General features: G+C 39.3%; 1 protein-coding gene across 3 annotated transcripts in view; it reads right to left on the reverse strand.

Annotated features, from left to right (window-relative positions):
• slc15a4 (solute carrier family 15 member 4) overlaps positions 1–25,139 on the reverse strand; it is a 35,092-nt gene that overhangs the window by 3,490 nt on the left and 6,463 nt on the right. For all 3 annotated transcript variants that reach the window (XM_082555927.1, XM_082555926.1, XM_082555925.1), the window contains exons 3-8: positions 22,822–23,114; positions 22,082–22,220; positions 21,782–21,862; positions 16,583–16,763; positions 13,466–13,624; positions 9,151–9,309 (exon numbers count right to left, since the gene is read on the reverse strand). In XM_082555927.1, coding sequence (XP_082412053.1) covers positions 9,151–9,309; positions 13,466–13,624; positions 16,583–16,763; positions 21,782–21,862; positions 22,082–22,220; positions 22,822–23,114 — 1,012 coding nt within the window. The remainder of the gene's footprint in view (positions 1–9,150; positions 9,310–13,465; positions 13,625–16,582; positions 16,764–21,781; positions 21,863–22,081; positions 22,221–22,821; positions 23,115–25,139) is intronic.

Below are 25,139 nucleotides of genomic sequence, written 5' to 3' on the forward strand. Positions count from 1 at the left end.
AGATGTCATTCTCCTTCTCTACCTTAGCTATCATAAATGTTAGGGACTTTGGCCATAACCACTTGCATGTGTGCTCTGGGATATTACCACGGACCTCAAATATCAACGTGTGTCAAACGGACCAGACCTCTGTATTGAAAATCATATGAGAGCTGGGTTTAAGACTGTGACCCAGACACCAAAGCAGAGTTTTCACTTGAAGAGTTAACAATTTCCACGGCTGTCACAGTCAGAGCCTTTTCCTTTTCTCTATCACTCATATCGTTGCCCCATGAATTCAGCCGCCACGTTGAGGTTGGCGTACTGTGGCATCTGAGGGAAGATATTAAGCGGAAAGAAACCTAACTGTGGTGCATGCCAATGTAAGACAGCTCACAATGCTTTGTTTACCCATTCTACTTGCTAGATTCACAGACTCCCTGTGACTCCACTCCACAAACTGAAATTCAAGTTGAAGGTTGCACTGGAGGAGATCCAGCGCACATTACCAAAGCACAAGTGCAAGACGACAGAACAGAACTTACAGTGATCTCCAAAGAACAGCTACACTGAAGGCAGTCCAGAGACACTCGGCGAGTGAGCTGCCAAATTTAAATCAGGTGAGGTTTTAAGGGTGGATCGCACAGTGCGTTCCAGGCAACTGAGTGACTGCTGAATGTTCTGCACCAACTAAAATGCTGTCGTGCTTACACAGCCAGTTAAATGTCTGTGTAACTTAACTTTTCTAGAAATTATTGAAAATTAGCCCTCTTCCTTTAAGGATGTTCATTGATTTCAGCCTGGCCTCAAGTCTTAGATCAACTGCCGTCGGTCCTTACTGCTCACTAAAAATATAAAAAAAAATAGAAATAAATCAAAGAAGGGATTATGGAGGACAGGCAGTCAAACATATGGGTGCTTTGAGAATACTGGAGGGCAAGATGACTTAACAAATGCATACATAAATCTGTCCATCTGACCCGCCATAATTTATAAATAATAATGAACAAATGAACAGCTGTGACTTACAAAAAAATGCCAGTTTTACATAAAAAGGTTTTTACAGAAAAGCCACAACTCACTGCAGAGGTGCGATCCACAGCTTCAAGTTCCTTCTAATCAAAGAGCAGAATTTGTGGCAGAGCTCATCAGATAACACCGTGCACATTGTGCAAATACAGATGGCCATATTCCCACTCGCTGTGCTGTACGCACGTTCTTGTGGATAATTAGACATTAAGGCGAACAAAGCAGCGCTGCTACGATAGGATACATCCCTCAGGAGCGACTCCTCGTCAATGCCCTGTGCACTGGGCTGTTTCTATAGCTTGAAACCTTTGATCAAGGAACAAAGACGCAGCTGATGACTTTGACCCGGGCTGAAGTTTTAGCTTATTTTGTGATGTCATCTTAATCTGGTCAAGGGTGTAAATTGTGAGAAATAGATCAAAAACCAAGACAGTGTTTAAATAATTCATGAAGATGAAAAAACAATGTGTTTGACAGCAGGGCATGAAAGGAGAGGGGTTAGCGCGGTGAAGGTACTTAGATTTTCAATCGATAATTCACAGATGGTAAACAAAGAAGAGTCTGCTGCGGTAGTCTTAATTCACAAAGCAGTATTGCATAAAGTAATATAGCATACAAATGATGTATGGGAACACATATACATGCTCAATAGTAATAACAAGAGTGTTTACTAAAATATGACCCATTTAATGTAGGATATAGACCATAGAAAAATAAGTGCAAGGTCTACAGAAACATATTCAACAACCTCTGAGTTTGCTCCCGGGTGCTCGGCCTGCAACAAACCAAGATTTTACTAAAGTTTCCTTCAATTTAAAGTAAAAAAAAAAAATCAAAAAACCAAAACCTTAAAGTAGCTTTAATAATATTCTAACAGATGACTGGATCACAAACCTTGTTCTAGTTTTGCAAATCTACCAGAATGAAAACTGCTGCTGGTAAAAAAAGTAACATCCAATTTTTTGGAGCAGTACTGAAAACAGTGCAAGGTTCTGATGCAACCTATTGTTTTCGAACATATGTTTACGGTTTTCAAAGTATTTAATCAATTGTTGGGAGAAAAAATATGCCCAAAAGTTCTCCCATTGAAATGGATGGGAGGGCTAGAATGTGCCAACTGAATGACAGCTTGGAAGAAGCTGCAAAATTCTTAAAATGTGCTTTAACCATCAATTTATCACCAAATTGAGGTGAACTCAGTTTTCTTTTAAATGATATCTTCTTTATACCCAATACAGTATTTTTATCTGTAGGCATCTAAGAGGATTGCCATCTACTTGCCCACTAAAGGTCAATCATAATTTTTCATCTTTTGTCTCACTCCTCTGAGCACATTTTTAACACTAATCAAAAAATCAAGCACAACTTCGTCCAAGGAGATTGCTATCCTATTTTTACCCTAGTGTGACTGAACCAAAGCACGAGGGCACAGGTGTGTGTTGGCTTTTAAAATTAAAGCCCTTGGATTATTACTGGAAATGCAGTATGCTTTAAAATCTGCTAAGTTTTCAATATAAAAGCACTCACTGGCCAACAAGCACTTTGCTACTGGGATTTTTTCATGTTTACTTCAACAAATTTCACTTGCTGACTCCAAATCTGAAAAATGCTTTGATCTCAAACATCACGTTTTTTAAGTTATAGTATTCCAAATGTTGGACAAATAAGATGAACGGACAGAAACAGCGATGCATTTCAGCATTTAAGAACAAACTCTGATCTCCCGAAAAGTGAAGCCAAAATTAAGGAAGGTGTTTTTGTTGGTCCTGAAATCCCTGAACTTATAATTGACAATAACTTCCAAAGGACACTGACGCTAACTGAAGCAGCACATTGGGAATCATTCACACAGGTTATCCAGAGTTTTCTTGGAAATCAAAGAGCAGAAAATTATGCTGAGGTTGTGGAAACATGCTGAAAGTCCACCAGCTAAAAAAAATGTCACTGAAGATGCACTTTTCACATTCTCATCTCAACTTTTTTCACCACAAAATCTGGGAGATGTCAGCGATGAAAACAGGGAAAGATTTTATCAAGATATAAAAAGTGACGGAAAATTGGTATCAAGGAAAATTTAATCTAAGCATCACGTGTCACCACTGTTGTTTCTTGGATGTGCAGTACAAGTGCAAAAGCAAGTGCCTCAAACACTTTTGAGCTGGTCTTGTTTTATTTGAGCTGCCAGAAATATGCTTAGACACAGATCTCATATAATATCAGTGTAATAAATAGATAAACTGGTATAAAGTTCCTAGTAGCAAACAAAAAATGTGTTATGTAGTATTTATAGCCTGAGTTTCAAAAGTCTTATGGTAATTATAGGCATAAAAACATCCAATTACTTACTGGCAAATGCTTTGACCCTTCAGCTTTTTTTTGCCAATCTTTTAAGCTACAAGCAACAATCAGCAAAGTCCAACAGCCAGCAACACTAAAGACTCTAGAGGCGTCTAACGGGAACCATCAGTTTCTTAATAGAGGGAGGAAAAAAAAACCTTAAACCCTAACCTGCACCACACAATGCAACAGAACAGGCAGGAGCAACAACCCCACTTCATAAAAATCCCATCGTTTAGCTAAATCTTAAATTACATTCAAGCTCCACCCCTCTCCAGTGCCCACTTGGCTGCAAAGCACTTTTGAAAAATATAAAAAACTAATTACAGCAGCACAAGACCAAACAAGGACATACTTAGAAAAAGCACGCATTAATAAAGCTGATAAACATTTGACAGATGTATGAAAATTAAATTCAAAGCGAGGTAGTGAGGGGAGAAAAAGAGTACCGTAATTGTCGGGCTATAAGCCGCTACTTTTTGCACAAGCTTTGAACCCTGCGGCTTTTAGTCAGGTGCGGCTTTTCTATGGATTGTCCGTGATTTTTGTCATATCGTAAGACGATTTGTTTTGTGTGTTCCGCTGTTGTACGGCACTACGTTGCCTGGCGGAAGGATCGGGGTTCAAGAGTGGTATGTTAGTCACATGTCCGTCCGCCAGGCAACGTAGTGCCGTACGAAGTAGCGCGAAAAACAAACTTCAAAGTAGCGCTACGCATTCAGCGGGAGGCGTGGATGATGAGCGGCGATAAACTTGCAAGTTATGCCCAAAAAGCAAGTTATGCCCAACTCCACCGGTGGATTCTGACAGCGTGGAAAAGTGTGAAAACATCCACGATCACCAACGGATTTTGAAGGGCTGGACTGCTGCATGATGGAGAGGAGGACACCGCCACGGCCCTTCTGAGGGTGTTCGACTCTGACACTGACAATGAGGATTTCTTTGGTTTTGAAAGTGACAACGAAGGAGAGAAGAAGAGTGGATGACGAAGCCATCCTGAGCCTGTTTGTATCCGACACTGGAGAAGAGGACTTTGGTGGTTTTAGTGCGCAGGAAGAAGAGAAAGATGGTGGTGAATGACTGACTTTTCTTCTTGTTAAAGCTGTGTCACTGCACCTGAGCCTAAAAGGTAGTCCGAATCTATTTTTCTGGTGTGCTGTAGGCTACTGTTATGTACTACATGTGCAAATATGTACCCATAACTTGTTTTTCAAAATATTAATAAAAGTGATGTCTCCAAACAGCCATCTCTTTCCTGACAATTCCCTTTGTGCATATTCTCTTACATATGATAAGTCAACATTGAAACACCTGCGGCTTTTGGTCAGGTGCGGCTAATGTATGTACAAAACAGGATTTTCCCCTGATTTTAGCTTGTGCGGCTAATATTTAGGTGCGCTTTGTAGTCCGGGAAATACGGTAGTACTGCTGATACACTTGTTACTAAAATGTTGCCATGTTTAGAGGATCTGTTTGGCAGCTCTGAGTTAGTAAATTTCAAGGTTGTGATTAGACTGAATGCCGCAAACAGGAGGGGTCACCCATCCAATACTGGAGCGTTGTAAACTTGTGGGATAATTTACCTGCAAGTGGGCTTGAGGAGACCATGTGAGTCGAAATGAAATGGGTCAATATCAATTTAATGTTTGAAAATGGATCAATTGATCCAGACCTTCGGTATTATAACCCAACATTTTAATGCTCCAGTGACTTCAATGCCATCTTCAGCCTGAGAATGAAATCGGGGGAAAGAATCGATGCATGTTTGCTTCAGCAATAAATATTATTTTCTGCAGCTCTCTGCCAGCTTGGAAGACTTCATGATTGATCCTGAGGTTGCTACAACAGGCTAACCATATGTATGCGCCCCCTATTACTTCTGGCGTGTATACAGACCTGCACAGTCCTTTCAGACAGAGTTTATGTTAAATTCTACAGATCTGACACTAGAGGCTTCTATTAACACCCTGACATTTCACGAAGCCCGGCCCAACAGGATGTGCGAACGTCAGCTCGCTGTGAATATCGGAACATGTGCCAGACATCTGACATAACATCAGCCAGGACTTGAATGCTGGTAAAAGAAAAGGCCATTTCCTGTCACGTGACTACAGAAATTCACAAAAACCATTCACTAACAGTGAATAAAACCTACACAAAAGGGAAGGGGAATTAAATGCAAGCGCCATTATCTAAAGACAAAAGCCTTCTCTTGTGTAAAGGATAATATTGCATAGAGCGTAAAGGCTGATGCTTGACTGACTTAGCCTGAGAATAAAAGTAGCTGCAGTGTTTTTATACCAGACCTATAAAAATACCAATGAGAGAATGTGATGGATGACTACTCAACCAGATGTAACTACGGTGGAATACAATTTGTTGTGAGATTTAAGGGATCAATAATTTCAACACGAGCTTGAAAGGTTTCAAGTTTGAGAGCTAAAATGTTGCATAAAGCACTCTGCGGACCACTGCCGTGTCCTTCAGTTGCACACACACAGGGTCATTCACCCCAAGAACAAGAGCAGGTTTTGTACCCATCTAAATATACCAGACATAAGGATTATCACACACAGAAAACAAACAAAGAAGAACATCTAAAAACTAAAGACTCATCTGCAGTGGCATTGACGTTTGAGCTGCACAAGTGAAGAGAAGCTCACTCAGCAAAATAGGTCATAACTGGGCAGAAAATTAAAAAGATAATAGAAAATTTTCAATGACTGGCTCTTTGCTGACTCTGTCCAAATGAGGCAGGCTCCGTGAGGAAAAATGTTGCCCATCCCAGGGTTGGAGCATGCACGAGACTGCAGATTCCTTCTTAAGATGAGCAATAGAATGACTTGCATATCATTTAAGCCATTTAAATCTTGGACGAGTGCTATAACTATCTCTGTGATGCAGAAAATTACTGGAAATAAAAAGGGAACTACACTACTATTCAAAAAACAAATATAATTTAAAATTTTAAAACCAAACGCTTACAGTGTTGTCAGAAAGTCCTTTGTAAACACATTTTACTTGCTAATTGTATTTTAGTGATGAAAAAGAGGCTTATGTGCTCCCTTAGTTTCTAAGACTTTTAAACAATAACTGACCAGTAAATGGACTGGTTTATATATAGTGCCTTTCTACTCAAGTTGTCCCCTTCCCACTACAAATCTTATTTACCCTTAAACATTTATTCATACAGTGCTATGGCGAGGTGCACTGTTCCATCATTCACACTCAGGCATCAGGTGCAAGTTGGGGGTCAATATCTTGCCTGAGAATATTCCGATCGGTGAGTGGTAGTCAACCCCTTCTAACATCTGAGCCACGGGCACCTCTGGTAACGCTAGTAGCTGGGCTAAACACACTCTGGCCTGATGACCACCATCCATGTTCAGTGCAATTACCGCTTAAACAAAACATTTTCGGGATCACAGCTTACACACATTTACTTTGTAGCACACTGCCAAATCATAAGAAGTCCCTGATGAGATAAAGAAGGGACATAAAAGACAATCATCTGGAAAGGGTTACAAAGCTATTTAGGAGGCTCTCAAACTCCACAGCTCAACGACCCACAGCAACAAAGATTACTGGAACAAGAGCGAACAGCAGGAATAGCCAAACCTCTTAAAACTTCCCAAGAGCAAGTCTCAACAGATGCAAGGAATGACAAGTCTCTGTCACCTCAACACGTGTCTATTTTTGACTCCACTAACCAAAACACTGGGCAAAAATGATGCTCTTGTGCTTGCAGAAATATTGTGATGGCGCATCACAACCAAAAGCAATAATTGGATTTCACAAGTTCTTCTATAATATGTTTCAAACCTATTTCAATGTGAGAATTAAGGAGTTGCAAATAGATATATCCTTTAACCACAGTTACAAGTAATATTCTGAGTACCACAGTCTTTCTGTTTCAGTCTGCTGATGGTAACAGGGGTGCACAATGAGATTTAGGTGCAAGTTTGCGAACCTTTTGTCACAATGCAAATGTGTCCACACATTCATACTGGATACACTATTTTTCTGGCATGCTTTCTCACATAAGAAGCTGTGTTTACGCAGGTTTAACCTTTAGTTTTTAAAAAAAAATACGTGACACAGTTTAGTTTAGGGGGAAAAAAGAAGTAAATATGAGGTTGAATACTTTGTTATGCTACTGCCGTGTGCAGTTATATTACAGCCACTGTACCTTCTTAGTTAAACCTTTAAGTGTCTAATTAATGGTCATCTAAGGTTTTGGTACCTTCTTTGATCTTGTCTTTTAAAAATATGAAAACACAAATCAGCCATGATCGTCCCTGACTTCTTTACCAAACCGAAAGTTTGAATCTGCAAAACAAGGAGAAAGCTGAATTCTCTCTGTGACATTTTACCTACACTGACTAACAGAGGCTTGTGCAGAGAAGGGGGATGATAGAGCTACAGCATGACAGGAGGGCTGAGCATCTACCAGTGTGATGCCAAACTAGCAGCGCCATCTCCATGTAATGCTCGAGGGACAGCTTTACTTAAGAGGAACAGGCCTATGTAATCAGACCCCCAGCCTGTGATTAATGCTGCTGTCTGTCTTCAGGCCTGTGCAGGTCAGTACAGCTCGGCACAGCTCACCCAAGACGCTGTTTACCGCACGCCATGTTGCCTGCAGCCATGGAAATAAGCTGAATCTTTTCCACGTAGAGAGCCAGGAGATGTGGAAAAAAGCTAGCATCCAACAAAATGTGAAAAACAGCCACAATAACAAACAGCATAAACCCTGACTGTACGTAATGCCTAAGCTTTGTGCCGTATGTCTTTAATCAGTGGCCAGGAGGGTGTTTTGTTCCATTTCTGCAGTTCACCTTCTTTTTTTGGAAAGCAAAGGGAGTCTTACGGGCAGAACAACTTTAGCTTACCTTCCCCTCAAGTTATGCACGGCTGAGCTGGATATATGAGGCATGCAAAGCATTTTCTAGTGCTAACATCATCAGAAGTACCACCCTACCTGTCGGTACACTGTATTAATGAGCTATTAGGTGTTTGTGGATAAACAATTTACAGTGTTGGCTTATTTACTGAATGCTCAGGGAAAAGTGCATCTGGGTGGGGAGCCTCTACTCACTGGGAGTCCATCCATCTGCTGCCACCACCACGCTATTCATTCTAGCACTCGGACAGATTTACACAAACCTTTTGTCGTTAGTCTGACATGTCTATTTATAATGTGAAACACTCTTAAAACAAGAGACCTGTGCAGGGTGTTGTCCCCCTCCTTTCTGTGTATAATTTACAAAGTCTTTAAGTGGATTTTAAATTAGCTCAAGCTTTTGAACATTCTTAAGCTATGTTCCTGGAAGATTAATTTCAGGCAGTCTGAATCGATGCCTCTCTTGTGGTTTTATACCTAAAGTCGATGTGGGAATACAATAGTATGTGGTCTAGCACTGGGTACCTAACAGGATGCTTGGCAAAAGAGGTGACAGGTGACTTACAGATAGCGCTGAGAATCACGTCACTACTGTGTGTTTTGATAATGATGAAGTGATGAGAACAGGTTGAAAAGAAAACCAGCTTTTATTTCAAGTTTAAGCACAAGTGCTTGAAGTCTTCGCCTTTGTGGTAGCTTCACCTACACCAAATGGTTCCAGGACCACATTTTTCAATAATACAAAAACACGCACAGACATATGTGTGCGCTTACACTTCCACAAACATACAGGTGCACGCACACACGTGCTATCTGCTTCAGTCGAGTTCTCTACCTCTTGATCACGGTACGTGCGACGTACCTGCCAAATTGGAATTATCATGAGCTAAAATATCTCTTACCGAAGTCTCTATGGGATGACATCCAGCCAATTGACTTGAGGGAGACAATAGCCAGCAATCCGGAGCCCACAAAGGATCCAATCCCAGAAAAGAAAAAGAAAAGCCCCATGATGGCACTCTGCATGGACTTGGGGGCTGCAGAATAGGCAAACTCCAGGCCTGCAATAAAGATGAAAACACATACGTAGAAATATATATGATTAAATGTTAATGTAACGCAGCTTTATAGTTTATATGGTACAACATGTAATGAAATATGACAAAAGCTGCCACTGATGATGTAATGTAACTTGGAATTCAGTGCTACTTAGACACAGGATTTAACCTAAACACGTTCTGAATAAATCCAAGTCTGAGATACTGGAGCAACAAGGTAACATAATTTACTTGGATACGAGCGGTGTGATAAATAATAATATGTGGAAATCTAAGTCTTTCCCGACTAAGATTAATGCTTCTTCACTTTCAATGTCATCTTCCGATGCATCTCTGGACCACTTTAAATTACATTTGGGGAAATGGGAAAACTTGCACGGAAGCAAATATGGCAAGCAGGATTGGTAGAGAAAACAATATTGTGTTGGTATGTCTAACAAAAAACTGTTCTTTTTAAAAGATAGTCCCCCAGATTTCAGATCATTTCAATTGAATGTCCTTCCTCAGAGACCCCAGAATATTACACAGTTTGTGCAAAACCCAGAGACAGCCTCTTGGTTTTAGACACACGGTTTTCTGGATTGTAAACTGTGGTAACGCCACTGATATAACAGCTTATCTGACTCATGATCTATTACAATTTACATGTTATTGCCCATAAAAGTAACCAGTACCCACTAGGTGATCAATGCGTTTAGGTTTAATCAAAGATCAATACTGTAGGAAGAGTAGTGATTTTTGTTACTTCTAGTGGACAGACAACTAAAAACATCAGGCATGCTGGTGTACATTTTATGGGCGGAGTAACATTTCAATCCCAACTCTTCGCGTATTTATCCATCTGTGTAAAATAATTTTGTTTTTGTTTTTTGGGTGGGTTTTGTTGACTGTTCACTTGTTAATTGCAAAAGAATTCCTTGGCAGCTCATTTCCTATTGTGGCACTGGACTGTGGTGTTTGTAAGTACTAAATAATTTGTGGAAGACAAATTATTCAGTATTTACTGTGTGATGGAAAAAAAACAGACTGGAGGGGGGGAAAAAAAGAGCAAGAAACTTTCGAGAAAGAGAGAGGAGTATGGGGAGAAATCTGTGTGTCCTCTGCCTAAAACATTCTGTCTTGCTGCAAGCTGACATTGATAATTTCATGGCACCTCAAACATAGGAGCCCCTATAGCTACATCTGTCAGAAGAGATTAGGGACTTGTGCTTATGTGTGCCTTTTAACATCCTTGGAGGGTAACATTGTTCAAATTAACGTGATGAACAGTTTCTTGACAGATACCTGCGATAGTTCTGAGAAGGAAGGAAGGAAAGAAAGAAAGAAAGAAAGAAAGAAAGAAAGAAAGAAAGAAAGAAAGAAAGAAAGAAAGAAAGAAAGAAAGAAAGAAAGAAAGAAAGAAAGAAAGAAAGAAAGAAAGAAAGAAAGAAAGAAAGAAAGAAAGAAAGAAAGAGGGATCCTTTTAGAATAAAAAGGCACAGATAGATGTGGCAAATATTATCACTGGGTATGCATGAAAATAACCTATATAACCTAAATGCCTCACCTGCTTTCAGGGAGTGTTGAATGACAAGTTTAATTTTAATAAGGAACACAAAAACACTCAGAAGGGGAATACATATGTACATATCTGATGTATATATTGTTTTCTATTCCCAAGGTCAGAGGTTTTTTTATGGTTTAGAAAGTAACATAAGCCTTCTACTTTTTTCATAAGAAAAAAAACATGTTTAAAAATACTGCGGGCACTATTTTCTTTTCTTTTACGAGAGGGTTTTGCATTTTCTTGCCACCTTAAAGCAGACGAACTTGAGTGGCATATGTGGAAAGCATTACCCATTGCCGTACAAGACTGGGGACTGCAGTCAGAAAGTTTGATAGCACCAGAGGTTTTACACAGATTTATTCAAACAGAAGATGACTAAGGGGAAATATTCCTCTTTACCAGACACATGCCACAATTCTGTCAGACATTTTGTCTTGAACTAAGCCCTGTGGGATGGAGAGAGAGAGAGGGGAGAGCAAGTTTATTTTAAGGATCCCTATAGCTTTGTCAAATCCCGGATTTGACTTTCATAGGGACTCTCTTTACGCAAGTTCCAGTGTTTTATAGAAGCCTTATGCATTTCTGCTCAAGGGTTGTATAATACCCAAGCTCATTAAACAGATTTCAGTTTCCAAAGATTTTTAAAGATGACAAATGTTTTCTGAGGGAACTGGACTGACCAGATATTCCTTCAAGTCCTAAATATTAATGGTCTCATTTTCACTCTTAAGTAAGAAATAAAGAATGTACTACACCGAGACCACACAATATGTTGTAGGACATTTCATAGTAGTGGGAGAATGACTCAATCATGCCTAGAGGGATTAACAAAGTTGAATCACTAAGGCAATGACTGCAAGAGAAAGTAAGCAAAAAAATACAGATTCCAATTAGATAGATAAGCAGAATGCGAGGTATATTGCCCTATTTTGTATGTCTGCATGCTAAAGGATAAAAATGGCCCACAGCTGCTACTCCGTTCAACGCAAAACAACTTCATAAAGAATTTCACATTTAGTGCATTTCTTACAAACACAAACAGCATTAAAGCAAATCCCCACATTATTGTATTACTGGGGCAATATGCTCTCCCCAAAGCTGTTAATGAAAAGTCATTTACTCTTCACACCAGGGCTCGCAAGAAATGAAATGACTCTCATTTCTCGCGAGTTTCTTACCGAGCAGTTTTGAGCCGATACCTGGAAACTGATCACAAACAGGACTGTAGCTGTTGTTTGAACTAAGAGCTACTCTGACCCGCCTTGATCCAATGCAATTCTTTTCTTTTTCATTGCTTTTGCAAACATAAATGACAGGAAATGTATTTCTCTGAGAAAAATAAATAAATAAATAAATGAAACACTTGAAATTTGAAGCAAAAAAATTTTGTGGGGAGAAAAAAATACGGTTGAATTGCCTTCTTAGAATCGTCTTGTCTCGACTAAATAATGTTCACAAACAATCTCAGCCATTGTAACATTTTCTACGCTGACAAAGAGGAATGTAATTACAAAGCCTTACCAGTATTAGTTTAACGTATTTGCTGCTTCTTACTGGACAAATGATAGAGATGGATGAAAAATTATGAGCCTATTTAAAATATTACAAATTAGAGGTGCAAATAACCTGTTATACTATGTCATCTTAAATGTAAATGAATGTAAATCTGCAGTACAATCCTTTTAAAAGTGCAATTTGATAAGAAGAAATCTTAATAGGATGTTTAAGAGCCGTTTTCTGCTTCTTTGGTGTATATACGCAGATGTAAATGTCAGATCTATCAAACTGCTGGACTGATAATTAAACTTTCATTTGCTATGGTGTAACACGTCCTTATTAACAGCGTGTCAGCTGTGAAAGCTAACTAAGTGAATATGTGTCAGTGCAATTTGTTAGTATTATCTCTGAGCCGTCCCTTGTTTGTAGAAGGAAAAAGGCCCAATGTAAGAGTCATTGCATATGATGGCGCATATCTAAAAATGTCAGCTTACCACACTATTAAACATTAAAGGTGAAAGCTTTATATCACGCTCCACCTTGCACTGCAATTACAAATATAACCTATATATAACCTATCTGTACCTTTATGCATCTCGCCATCTCCTCTATCTGTTTCAAGAGCACTGGACGTAAAATGAAAGCTTTGCTTTTTCCTCCCTGTTTGTTAAAAAACAGTTACTGTAACGGAGCATTTTCCTTATTTGGAAAATGCTCCGTTACTTAACAATGTCTTGCAGTAGTGTGATAAAATCGGGATAATCAATTATCAATTGATGTTGTGGGCTATTTACTCTGGAGTATTGTCTGCAACCCACAAACACATTAAGCTGGTGCCGGATGGCAATAAATCAAACAAATTGTTCAAAAAGGATTTACACATTAGTCTTCACTGCATTGTGCTTACAGGAATAGGCACAATGGGCTTTAGCCCCCAATCTATTCTGAATGTTCAAAGGGAAAAGCTGATCAACTCAAAGTACAAGTCTCTTACTCTGGAGAAGGATGTGACATTTTACCATTTGTCTGAGTCATCATGTTTACCTGATCGCACTATTAAATGAAAGTGTTTAGCATTTATTTGAAAACTTCACAGAGGATGTCAACTGGCTGTACCTGCAATGCTGGCAAATATTTCGCTGATTCCAATCAGCACGTACTGAGGGATCTGCCACCATATGGCCAAATCTGCCGCGTGGTAGATGACGCTCCCAAGCATCTGGTCAATGGTACCATTGGATTTGACGATCTCCAGGCGCTTTGTCTCCAAAATACCTGATGGGGTGGACCCAGAAAACAGTGCAAGGAAGAACAATTAACTAAGGGGAAAGCAAAAAAAAACAAGACCTAAAATTTATTACACACACACACCAATTACCCATGCTATATTTAGCATGGGTAATTTGAAAAGGCTTATATATTTTGGAAAGGATACTTTAAAGTTCGTGACACCAACATACAGCAAGAAGCTGCCAGACTTAGAGTTTTCAACACTGAACAGTCCATTAAGGATTTAGCTAATTTTAAGGCTAGCCTACACTTCATTAAGATCACATCTGCACGCTTCTATATTCTGGCAGCTGGTAATGGGACGGTGCAGATGAGTCAATAATAAGAACCAGGCAGTTGTCATCAACTGCCGCTGCTTCCTAAAAGCTTTATTCGATAGCTATTATCATGTAACCAGCGGCTATTTCCAGATAACTCCCAGAGACAGCCTCCTATCATAACTGCACTTAATGCTATATTTGAGAGGAGTTGTAGCCTTGTAATCCGGATATCCTATAATACCAGCTGTCCATCTCGAACAGCACGGCCACTGAGCTGCCCCGAGCAAGTCGCACTCTATAAACGCACACATCTCTGCTCCCCCCCACCCACCCTAACTAAATATCACACAACAGACAACCCAGCGTGATCCCTGGAAACTCTGCTCCAGCTTTTCTGGAAAAAAAAAAAAAAAAAGGAGAAAGAGGGCGAGAAAGAGTGAGAGAGAGAAATGCTTTGGGTGCAATAGCCATTGAGCTTTAACCAAATGAGATCAGACATAAAGTGAGAAAAGTGAGACAGCATGCTAAAAAACAAACAAACAAAAAAACAACAGAAAAGACAATGTCAGCATAGTTTTTGAGAGCTGGTCAGCATGTGGCCAAAGTCTGGGAGCGTTGTACATAAATGATCAGAAACAGTCCACTGTCTACTTAGCAGCATGCCTTCAGTAGTCCCTTTTCACTGCATGGGTAGTCCACCTGTCCTTGTACCACGTGTGTCAGCACATACAGCTTCACTGTGTAAAATACTGCTGCACCAATCCAGACAAATACACAACAAGATGAAAGAGATGCTACCGCCGAGGAGCAGCGGTGTGGCGTGCCGGCAGTGTCATGTGTGACAACTATCTAGTCTGTGGATAAAAGGTGCCACACTTGGACATTCACAGCTATCCATCTGTCAGTCTTTGAACTTCATGATTTTAGCTTTTGGACCGCTACAGATAAGCACCGAGTAAAGTCAACTTAGAATGCAGCTTGAAATGTAATAACAGTGTAAGGCAGCTCCCAGGAGTCAGTGTGCGTAACTGAACAAATGTGAATCGAGTCAGTTCTGGGGATAAACGGTGCACAGGCTCTGCAAATGACTGCTGTCTGAATAATTATTCAAATAAGCTGCAGATGCAATATCATTATACTGCATCTCAGTAATTCACTTTACAAAGCATATTACTGTAAAACTTTGACAGAGTCCTCCGATTTGTCTCCTGGAATCCAGGTCAGAAATTTGTCGCACACGAGTTGTGTACTCATCTGTCCAATTCCCACACCATAAACATATTCTCTCCACTCCCAGAACTCAAAACAGCCTTCTGCAATATTCTGAGTTTATTTTGCCTGAATTTAAATGCAAGTGCTGCACTTTATTTCAGTGAGTCGAATGGAAAAGCAAACAGCTAACCAGCTTTGGAACATGAAAATGAAAATATTAGAAGGACCTTTACTTGTCAGAAACCTCACATCCTCTGATATTTAAACTGAAAAATAAACACTACGGATTTGGTTAATAATCATTCTACCGCATCAGGTTGATTGAAAAAGATTTGTTTGATGGTCTTACTCTGCCAATCAACACTAGAACATTTGAGGACTCTACAGTCTTCTTTTTACACTCACTGTTTTGATGAGGTGAGCTTTAATTTATTAAGTTGCTGGGTTTGGGGGGTTTGTTGTGTTTTTTACACATTCTGCTATCAGATGACCATAAAGGAGCAAGAATAAACAAGTTTATCATACGTGGAGATAAGACCAGTTTGTAAAAACAGACGTAAAACATACCATAAAATAATCGTGAGCTAATGTTATGACACTTCGGTTGTGATTTGTTGAAAACTGTAGAATCGGCTTGCTTGTGCTATATAAGGATACAAAGCATGCTTGTCGTGGAAACTGTTGTTAAGACATTTGACTACAAACTCAAAAATGAAATGAAATGAGATGAAAGAACGGCCAGTTCTACAGAGATTCCCTCACAATTATCCCCAACAACTGCTGTTTATTTTCATTAAGTGCATTATTCCCCATCTATAAAACCACACTAGTCAATATCTAAGGATCACTAATAGTAAAATATGTTCATTTTGCACATTTGCATTTCTGTGTAAGAAAAAGTGGAGCGTTTGTGGAATACAATGTAGACTGATTGGCTTTTCTTCCTGCCTTCATGCTCGAAACATTTTAGCCTGGATGCACTGACAGGCCTGGCTGAAGCTTTCGAAAACAATCTACAGACTGGAAAAGAACACGACTGAGCACGGCTGGTGCAGTCACACAGGACTAAAAAGTTAGATGCCACAGCGCTCTCTATAAGCTACTGAGTGAGGGGGGACAATATCTGCTGCTTTTCCTTTGCCAGATGGAAAGTCATGGGATTCTGGAATAGACTATAAATCTGTGACAAACCATCTTTCGAGTCCCACATAAAGCAACCCCAGAATAGCAATAAAAAATTTTTTAAAAAAAGTTCAGTGACCATATTCAAGTCATGTCAGTGAAGCGGCTTTGTATTAAAGCCATGTTACCAAAAGTAATGAAAATATAGATGAAGTAGATGTGGCACTGGAACTGCTGATTGTATGTTCCATCTGCCACAGAAAATAACACCCAACTTTGCCTTTTTACTTTGTTGTGTTTGTACTATTTAAGTGACATGTACAGAGAACTCGGCTGCGGGTGCACTCACCCGCTGCCACGGCCGAGCACATGACAAAGAACATCCCTACTGCGATCCTTTTCAGGGAGGAGGGCAGCAGGCCGCGCCGTTTCAGGATTGGGTCCACCACTTTGTCCTTAAGGGGAATCAGCATGATAATGAGCACTGCGTCAAACATGGTGAGCCAAGCAGGCGGGAAGCGGAACGTCATCTGGGGAATCCAGGGGGAGAAACATGGGATGAAAGAGAACAAAAGGCAAAAAAGTATGAAAACTACACAGTTCGCCAAATGTTTGCATTCACTGGAGTCTGTGCATCCTTCAGACTTGATACTGCTCTGGCACCCCCAGGTGGTCAAAAGCAAAACATGAAGCAATTTAAAAAACAAAACATAAATAGCATGTATAGTAATGCAAGCAGGCAGTCAATACCGAATAAATATTCAGCTTATTATTCACAGCCGTAGCAGCAGCAGCACTAGTATTAATAGGATTCATAAGTTCTCTTTTTTACATTCCAATCTATTAAAGCTTAAATGTGAGACAAAATTGACAAAACTGATTCTGAATTATCACGATAAAGCGTAATCTTTGGAAGGAATAATTGCACTGTGTAAACAGACTGGATGACATATCAATCAAACAGAAATTCCACTATAAGCATACAAAGTATTTACAAGTTGAGGCAATATCTCACTGACTGAGCAGTGTAACAGTGCAGACTGCTGGAGCAGAGTTTTTTTTTGTTTGTTTTGTTTTGTGCAATTCAAATTCCAAGTGCCATCTGAGCTCCTGATGTGTCTCTGGTTTAACACTTCTGATAGGATCATTTATTCTCAAATTGAATTTCCATTTCTTAGAGCGACCGCTGGCAATCTGTACGCAGCTCCTTAGAGAGTGTTTTTCTCTCTTGTTTGTACATTATCATATTCAAAATGATAGGAAGTGCTAAATGAGACTTCTTCTTTGCCAAGGCAAGGCTGGCATGAATGACTGAGGTGTCTCAGCAGGCCCAAATCTCACAAATCTCCGTGTGTTTTTTTTTGTTTTGTTTTCTTCCCCACTTCCCCAAAACAAAACCACACATACACACTGTATACTGATTTAGCAATTTGGGAAATGATGAAGACTTATTGCAAGATTTATATTTTCTGCTGCTCTTTATCTTGAGAAAATTGGATAGTGCCACCATTTAGGGATCAAAAAGTATCCCATAAAAATATGGTTGCACATGGCAGGTTGTGAGCATTTTAGCCATTATTTCCCTAGACCACCCTTTAGATCAGCATGAAACAAGATTTATTGAAGCATGCTTTTAATATATGCAATAATATTACATTTGAAATATGTATTCATTTTTGTCTGTTAAAAGGTAAAAGTTGGCTTGGGGTTAATGTGGGAGTCACGAAAGCAGTAAAATTACACTATTAGGTGTTTGGGAACACATTACATGCAATTATAATTTCAATAAGAATGCTCTGTTTTTCAGCTACAAGTACTGTTACATTTAAGGAGAGGAAGAGCCTTTAATCTTTCATAAATGATAGTATAGGATTCTTTTATCACATGCTGTCATGAGGCACAGTACAGGGAGTGCAGAATTATTAGGCAAGTTGTATTTTTGAGGAATAATTTTATTATTGAACAACAACCATGTTCTCAATGAACCCAAAAACTCATTAATATCAAAGCTGAATGTTTTTGGAAGTAGTTTTTAGTTTCTTTTTAGTTTTAGCTATTTTAGGGGGATATCTGTGTGTGCAGGTGACTATTACTATGCATAATTATTAGGCAACTTAACAAAAAACAAATATATACCCATTTCAATTATTTATTTTTACCAGTGAAACCAACATAACATCTCCACATTCACAAATATACATTTCTGACATTCAAAAACAAAACAAAAACAAATCAGCGACCAATATAGCCACCTTTCTTTGCAAGGACACTCAAAAGCCTGCCATCCATGGATTCTGTCAGTGTTTTGATCTGTTCACCATCAACATTGCGTGCAGCAGCAACCACAGCCTCCCAGACACTGTTCAGAGAGGTGTACTGTTTTCCCTCCTTGTAAATCTCACATTTGATGATGGACCACAGGTTCTCAATGGGGTTCAGATCAGGTGAACAAGGTGGCCATGTCATTAGTTTTTCTTCTTTTATACCCTTTCTTGCCAGCCACGCTGTGGAGTACTTGGACGCGTGTGATGGAGCATTGTCCTGCATGAAAATCATGTTTTTCTTGAAGGATGCAGACTTCTTCCTGTACCACTGCTTGAAGAAGGTGTCTTCCAGAAACTGGCAGTAGGACTGGGAGTTGAGCTTGACTCCATCCTCAACCCGAAAAGGCCCCACAAGCTCCTCTTTGATGATACCAGCCCAAACCAGTACTCCACCTCCACCTTGCTGGCGTCTGAGTCGGACTGGAGCTCTCTGCCCTTTACCAATCCAGCCACGGGCCCATCCATCTGGCCCATCAAGACTCACTCTCATTTCATCAGTCCATAAAACCTTAGAAAAATCAGTCTCGAGATATTTCTTGGCACAGTCTTGACGTTTCAGCTTGTGTGTCTTGTTCAGTGGTGGTCGTCTTTCAGCCTTTCTTACCTTGGCCATGTCTCTGAGTATTGCACACCTTGTGCTTTTGGGCACTCCAGTGATGTTGCAGCTCTGAAATATGGCCAAACTGGTGGCAAGTGGCATCTTGGCAGCTGCACGCTTGACTTTTCTCAGTTCATGGGCAGTTATTTTGCGCCTTGGTTTTTCCACACGCTTCTTGCGACCCTGTTGACTATTTTGAATGAAACGCTTGATTGTTCGATGATCACGCTTCAGAAGCTTTGCAATTTCGAGACTGCTGCATCCCTCTGCAAGATATCTCACAATTTTTGACTTTTCTGAGCCTTTCAAGTCCTTCTTTTGACCCATTTTGCCAAAGGAAAGGACGTTGCCTAATAATTATGCACACCTGATATAGGGTGTTGATGTCATTAGACCACACCCCTTCTCATTACAGAGATGCACATCACCTAATATGCTTAATTGGTAGTAGGCTTTCGAGCCTATACAGCTTGGAGTAAGACAACATGCATGAAGAGGATGATGTGGACAAAATACTCATTTGCCTAATAATTCTGCACTCCCTGTAGATATACAACGTGGCTGTTTCTGAGAGCGCACAACTGTGTGAATTGCAATGGCCATTCAGTTTGGGAGAAGCCACCACACGCTTCCAGCAAATGTCTGCAGCCTCTTTTGTGTACTCTACACAGTTCTGCATTTTCAAACATTAGTAGTAGTAGTAGTAACCCAGTAGCAGTAGTAACCCAGTGTTTTTGTTTACATTTGGACTGTGAATTGACAAAATAAATAAATAAAATAAAAATCTATTTGCTGTAAAACATCATGCATGGCTGATCATTATCACATTTCGGGCTTCAACTGGCTTTCACATGAATCCAATTTTGAGATTCAAGTTTTCAGACTTGCAACAATGATCCTGTGCGCATAAGCTCAAGGGACACATGTTAATGTGTGACTCAAATTTCAGCATCTAAGCATTACGATCGTTTGCAAATATCACAGAATTTTCTTTACACCTTAAGATCAGAGTTTGTACATACGCCTAACTTAATACTGAGATATTGAGAGATTTTAAAAACAAGTTTTTAAGAAATTAAAAAAACAAATTTAAAGACAGAAGAACAATGGAACAAATAATTTTAGATCACTGCAAAGCATTTCTGAGATAACTGCAGAAACATATACTTGATTACTATGTCCAAGTTGGTGTGAGACGTTGGGGGGATTTCTAAACCATGTAATGAAGTTTCCTGCAGCTTCACTGCTCTAACCCTTATAATCTATTGTAACAGATTAGAAAAAAAAAGCTTATAGAAATATGTAATCTCTGCAGACGAATAATACATTGTTTATCCTCTGAACGAGTAACAGGGCATGAAGTATTGAATTTATTGTGGGTTACCATGAAAACAGTTTTAATTTTAAAATGTGATTTTCAAATTCACGTAGTTTTGTTTTCAAATTGCCAATCAAACCCAAAAATAAAGCAACTAGTCAAAAAATTACTCTAAATTCATAAATTGTAACCTCAGAGTAGTAGTTATAGTAGTATGGGTGCCATTTCTCCAAAGAGACAGTTTTTGTTCAGGTTGGCCACTGAAATGTGTCAGGTGAGACGAGACATCTATTCTCACTTCCCTTTTGATAATGACAAATGTCGAGGCCGGTAGCAGGAAGGGCCTAGTTCCATTTTTTCCTACCAGATAAACGGTGCACTTAGGAAAACTTTGTAGAAATGTAGTTCTTAAACACAGTTGTAAACATGTTACACAAGTAAACAAAGCCATGTAACATAGTTTCACGATGTTCCAAGTCGAGTATTTTTGTGGCTTTTCAAGAGCACTAACTCAGACTGCGAGGTTTACCGACAAGTGTTTCACTTCACAATTCTGTGAAGTCGGTACACTTCACAATCACCTCAAGCATGCCTGTTCAGAAATATGAACAGACTTACTGCACTACATAAGCTGCTGTTACTACTCAAGTTAATTTCATTGCTTTTGAACCTTTTGATTTTCAGTCATCAAAGCACCGCAGCGCTCAACATCTAATCTACTACAGTTGTCCTGATAGACAAGTATTGGGCGTGTATCACATAGGCACAAATGCCTGAGCACTGGTTCCTCCATTCCTTGCTGGACCATTTACTGAATGTCACTCCACTGGTCCTTCCCTGCTACCCAATTTTCTCTATTTTCTAGTGCCACTATAAAACGAAAACTTAAATTTGCCAAACTGAAAATAGAATCAGGCAAAGTGAGAGACAGGTATACCAGCAAAATTTGCCAAACAGAAACAGGTGGAGGCGCTGCTGTGGTGAGATACAATGCCAGCCAGTTGCTAATCTGTGAGGTATTAGTCTATGAAGTTCTCACTTAATCCCCGTTGCATTATCAGCCTTTGCTGCTGCCTCCAGCTGTTGTGTGTCAGTGGCCTACTGACTCCTTTAGTTTCAGCAGTAAAAAATATAGATCAAAACCACTTGTGAGAAAGCAGGCTAGAGCTCCACGCTGTTATGTTTAACTACAGAGAATTAGAGAACAGTTAAGAGTGCCACAGCACAAATCAAGTCAGAGCACACTGGCACTAAAATTGTTAATTAAACAGGAAAGAGGTGCAGGAGAGTGTCTCCACTTCAGTTTACCTTAGAGAAGTCAGAAGTGCTGTTTGGGGTTGTATCAGGAATCTTCAGATGGAGGCTCTGCAGGATGTACGTTGTCTGCATCTGTAATGCGAAAAGGAGATTAAAGTCTCAGCGTGAAGTCGTTCTCCACTTTGTGATCACCAGGGTGTCTGGTGCACACCATTCTTCTCCAGTTTTGACACAAACAATGTTTTACCTGATAATGTGTGCACATTATCTCTTGTGTTCTCACTTTGCATTTCTCATCATGCGCAATACTGTGTTAATGTTTGGATCTAACTTTATATCGGCTGATCTTACCTGAAAGTATACAGTCCAGTACGGAATAAGAGCAAAGAAAACCGGAAGGACCTTCACCAGTGCTTTGACTTCCTCTACTTTCTCTTCAGGAAATTTCCCTCCGTAAGTCACTTTGGCACTGTCCAGTAGTGCCGGTTTGCTGTTTCACAGGAAAAATTTAATAAACATTAACCTGATTGAAATAGTTTAAAAATACAGTGTAATTAATGGCATAAAGCAAAAATAAATCCAGAATAAACTAGAATTGGTCTGTGCTCTTTAAGTGGGAAATTAACCAGCCTTTTATGTGAATCTCTCGGCCTTTAACAACAGCACTTCTAGAGATATGAAAGAAACTTTTTTTCTAAAGCCTATAATCCCCATCTCTGGAGAAAATGTCTTAATAAGAAATTCTTGAAAGGCAGCAGGACTGCCCAACTTAAAATATTCAATGTCAAGTTTATGAGCTAATAGTGCTACTTTGGTTCAAAGTCAAGTATCCGCACTTCAGAATAACTTAACCACATGGAACGAAGATGAATGCCTGAACCAATGGGGGGAAAAAAGAATTATACAGGTGGATCAAAGGAGGTTTTAACATAAAGCTCTACCAATAAAATAGAGCCATTTTATTCCACTGGTTCACAGTCACCATCCAACTAACGTCACTACACTACTTTAGGAAGCTGTCCCACTGAGACTGATCTGGGTGTGCTTTGTTTGTATATGTATTTAATTACTGTATGAAATGTCACTCTTACCGGAGCAGGTTTGGCTCCACTGGTTTCTGTGAACAGCAGGCAAAAGCCAGGATCTTGAACATGTCAGTAAAGGCACTTCCATCTGCGGGCTTGTTGATGAAAACCATACGCCCCAGGAGAAAGACCAGGAAAGAGATCCCAAGGCACACAGTAGGAAGGATGTAGCCAACCTCAAAGCTAACGTTTTGCTGGATGTAGGCCACACCTCCCAGTGACAGAATGGCACCCAAGTTAATAGACCAGTAGAACCAGTTGAAAAATCTGCGAGTGGCCTCTGGTCCTCTGTCTTTGACCTGCGAGCACACAAAGCACAGGGTGACATTTTTTCTTTTCTTTAATCCAAACAAAAAGAGCGTGTAAGAAGAGTAAGTGTACTCTGAACTTTGCAACAGTGGTTTGTCATGAGTTTGTAAGTTAACTACCAGCATCTGATTGTTATAAAAAAATAAGTGAAGTCACAAGTCGTCTGATATAAAAGATTAGGTTTCAAAGCCAAGAAACAGGGTTTAAATTGATTTAAACTATGGCTGCATGACTCAAAGCTATAACATATAGTACAAAGTACAGTTTGTAAAAACCTAAAATGATCAAAACACAACCGTGAACTGTCACTAACAAAGAGAAACAGTGATCACAAGCTGAATACCAATTTGCATGAGTCAACACGTTTGCCACATTTATGGTAAAATATACATAGCAATACTGTGCAAACTTTATAATAACTTTATCATTTTATCATCTCAGCTGAGTGAAATGAGCATAACAATAGAAGCAACGTTTTCTTTATTCTTTATCTGCTTATTGTAGTTTTTAGCATTCTTTAAAAGGTTACAATTAAAGGTTATAATATTGGCTTAGTAACGCTTCAATAGCTGTCTATGCCAACACATAATATTATCATCCGATCCATCCCACATACAGTTATTCTTTTGAGTGAAAAGATTTTCTCAATTCCTGATGGATATGTCGCTTATATACAAGCACAAACGATGCTGGTACAGCTAAAACATGCTGAACATAAGGTCAATATATTCAGCATAAATTTTTCTGGGGTTCATCAGTGCATTTGTGCAGAGTCAGTTATGAAAGTAATTCCCTCATGGCATAGTTGGAAAAATAAATTCTTGTCAGTTGTCTGAAATTACTGGGATTTCTGCAATGATTAATCATAAAATGTTGTCCAGGCTTCATATAGGTCACAATTATAGTAAACACAACTTAACTAAACTCGCAACTCTGTGTGAACCTCAGTGGTATCCAATTAAGAAAATGATGCTGGGTGGTTGTTGGGGTGCCCCCCATATAAAAAAGGCATAAAAGTCTGACTTTTGATTGTTAACATAAACGATGAACACCTCCCTCTCGATTGTAAAAGCATTTAGAGATATATGAAGCTACAAAAGGCTATAAAAGCTTTTTTCTAAAGACCTGAAGCAAGACTATAGTTACAAAAACATTTAAGTTACCTGAAATAAAAACTAAACTTAACGCAAAAAGTAGGAAACTACAAGAGGAAATATGTTTTAGTCTTTGTCAGAGCAACACACATTAGAATGTTTTGGTGTAGTGTGAATACATGACACAGAAATTGTGTTTTTATAGTGATACTTCTTCTAAATTTCTTGAATATTTCCCTGACAAATACCCCTACATAATGAAAATTCAACTAAATATGAATAAACTCTCAACACAAAATAAAACTAATGAAATATTTACAATTAAAATAAATCTGTCTCCGAGTGGTAACACCTGTAGATATTTCCACAACTGGATAACAGGGTTCAAGGGAAAACACACTACTAGCAAAACAACCAGACCCGGCCATTAGTTGGAAAGCTTAGAAGATCTACAAATTTTTAATGACATTTCTAGATCAGTGATGCATGAAGAGATTTATCAAAAGGTGGACAACACCATCATCCCAACTTTAAAGTCTGGTTGAACCAACATCATTGTTTGGATAGCTTGTTATCACTGAATTAAAGAGCAGCTGTCTGTGTTTTAAAGGAAAGGTTGGGTGAACTAGCAAACAAACATTAAATCGTCTTATGAGCAGCTACCGGAAACAGCCCCCATGTGAAAGCTGTAGCTGCTAAAGGAGGTTCAACAACGAGTTGCTACAAACAATAAAATAATATAAATCCAACTTTTTGTGCTATATGTTCAGTCAGATTGTGTTTCTTTACAATTGTCACTGAAGATCAGACCAAGTATCATGACTGACAAAACTGCAAGTCCAGGTTTGGTAATTCCAAAGAGGTCACAAACTTTTTTTTTCATGCAAATGCACTGTATTTAAAAGGGGAAATCACAACAAT

Source organism: Aulonocara stuartgranti (genome assembly GCF_965226115.1).
Source record: "Aulonocara stuartgranti genome assembly, chromosome: 12".
Taxonomy (NCBI): Eukaryota; Metazoa; Chordata; class Actinopteri; order Cichliformes; family Cichlidae; genus Aulonocara; species Aulonocara stuartgranti.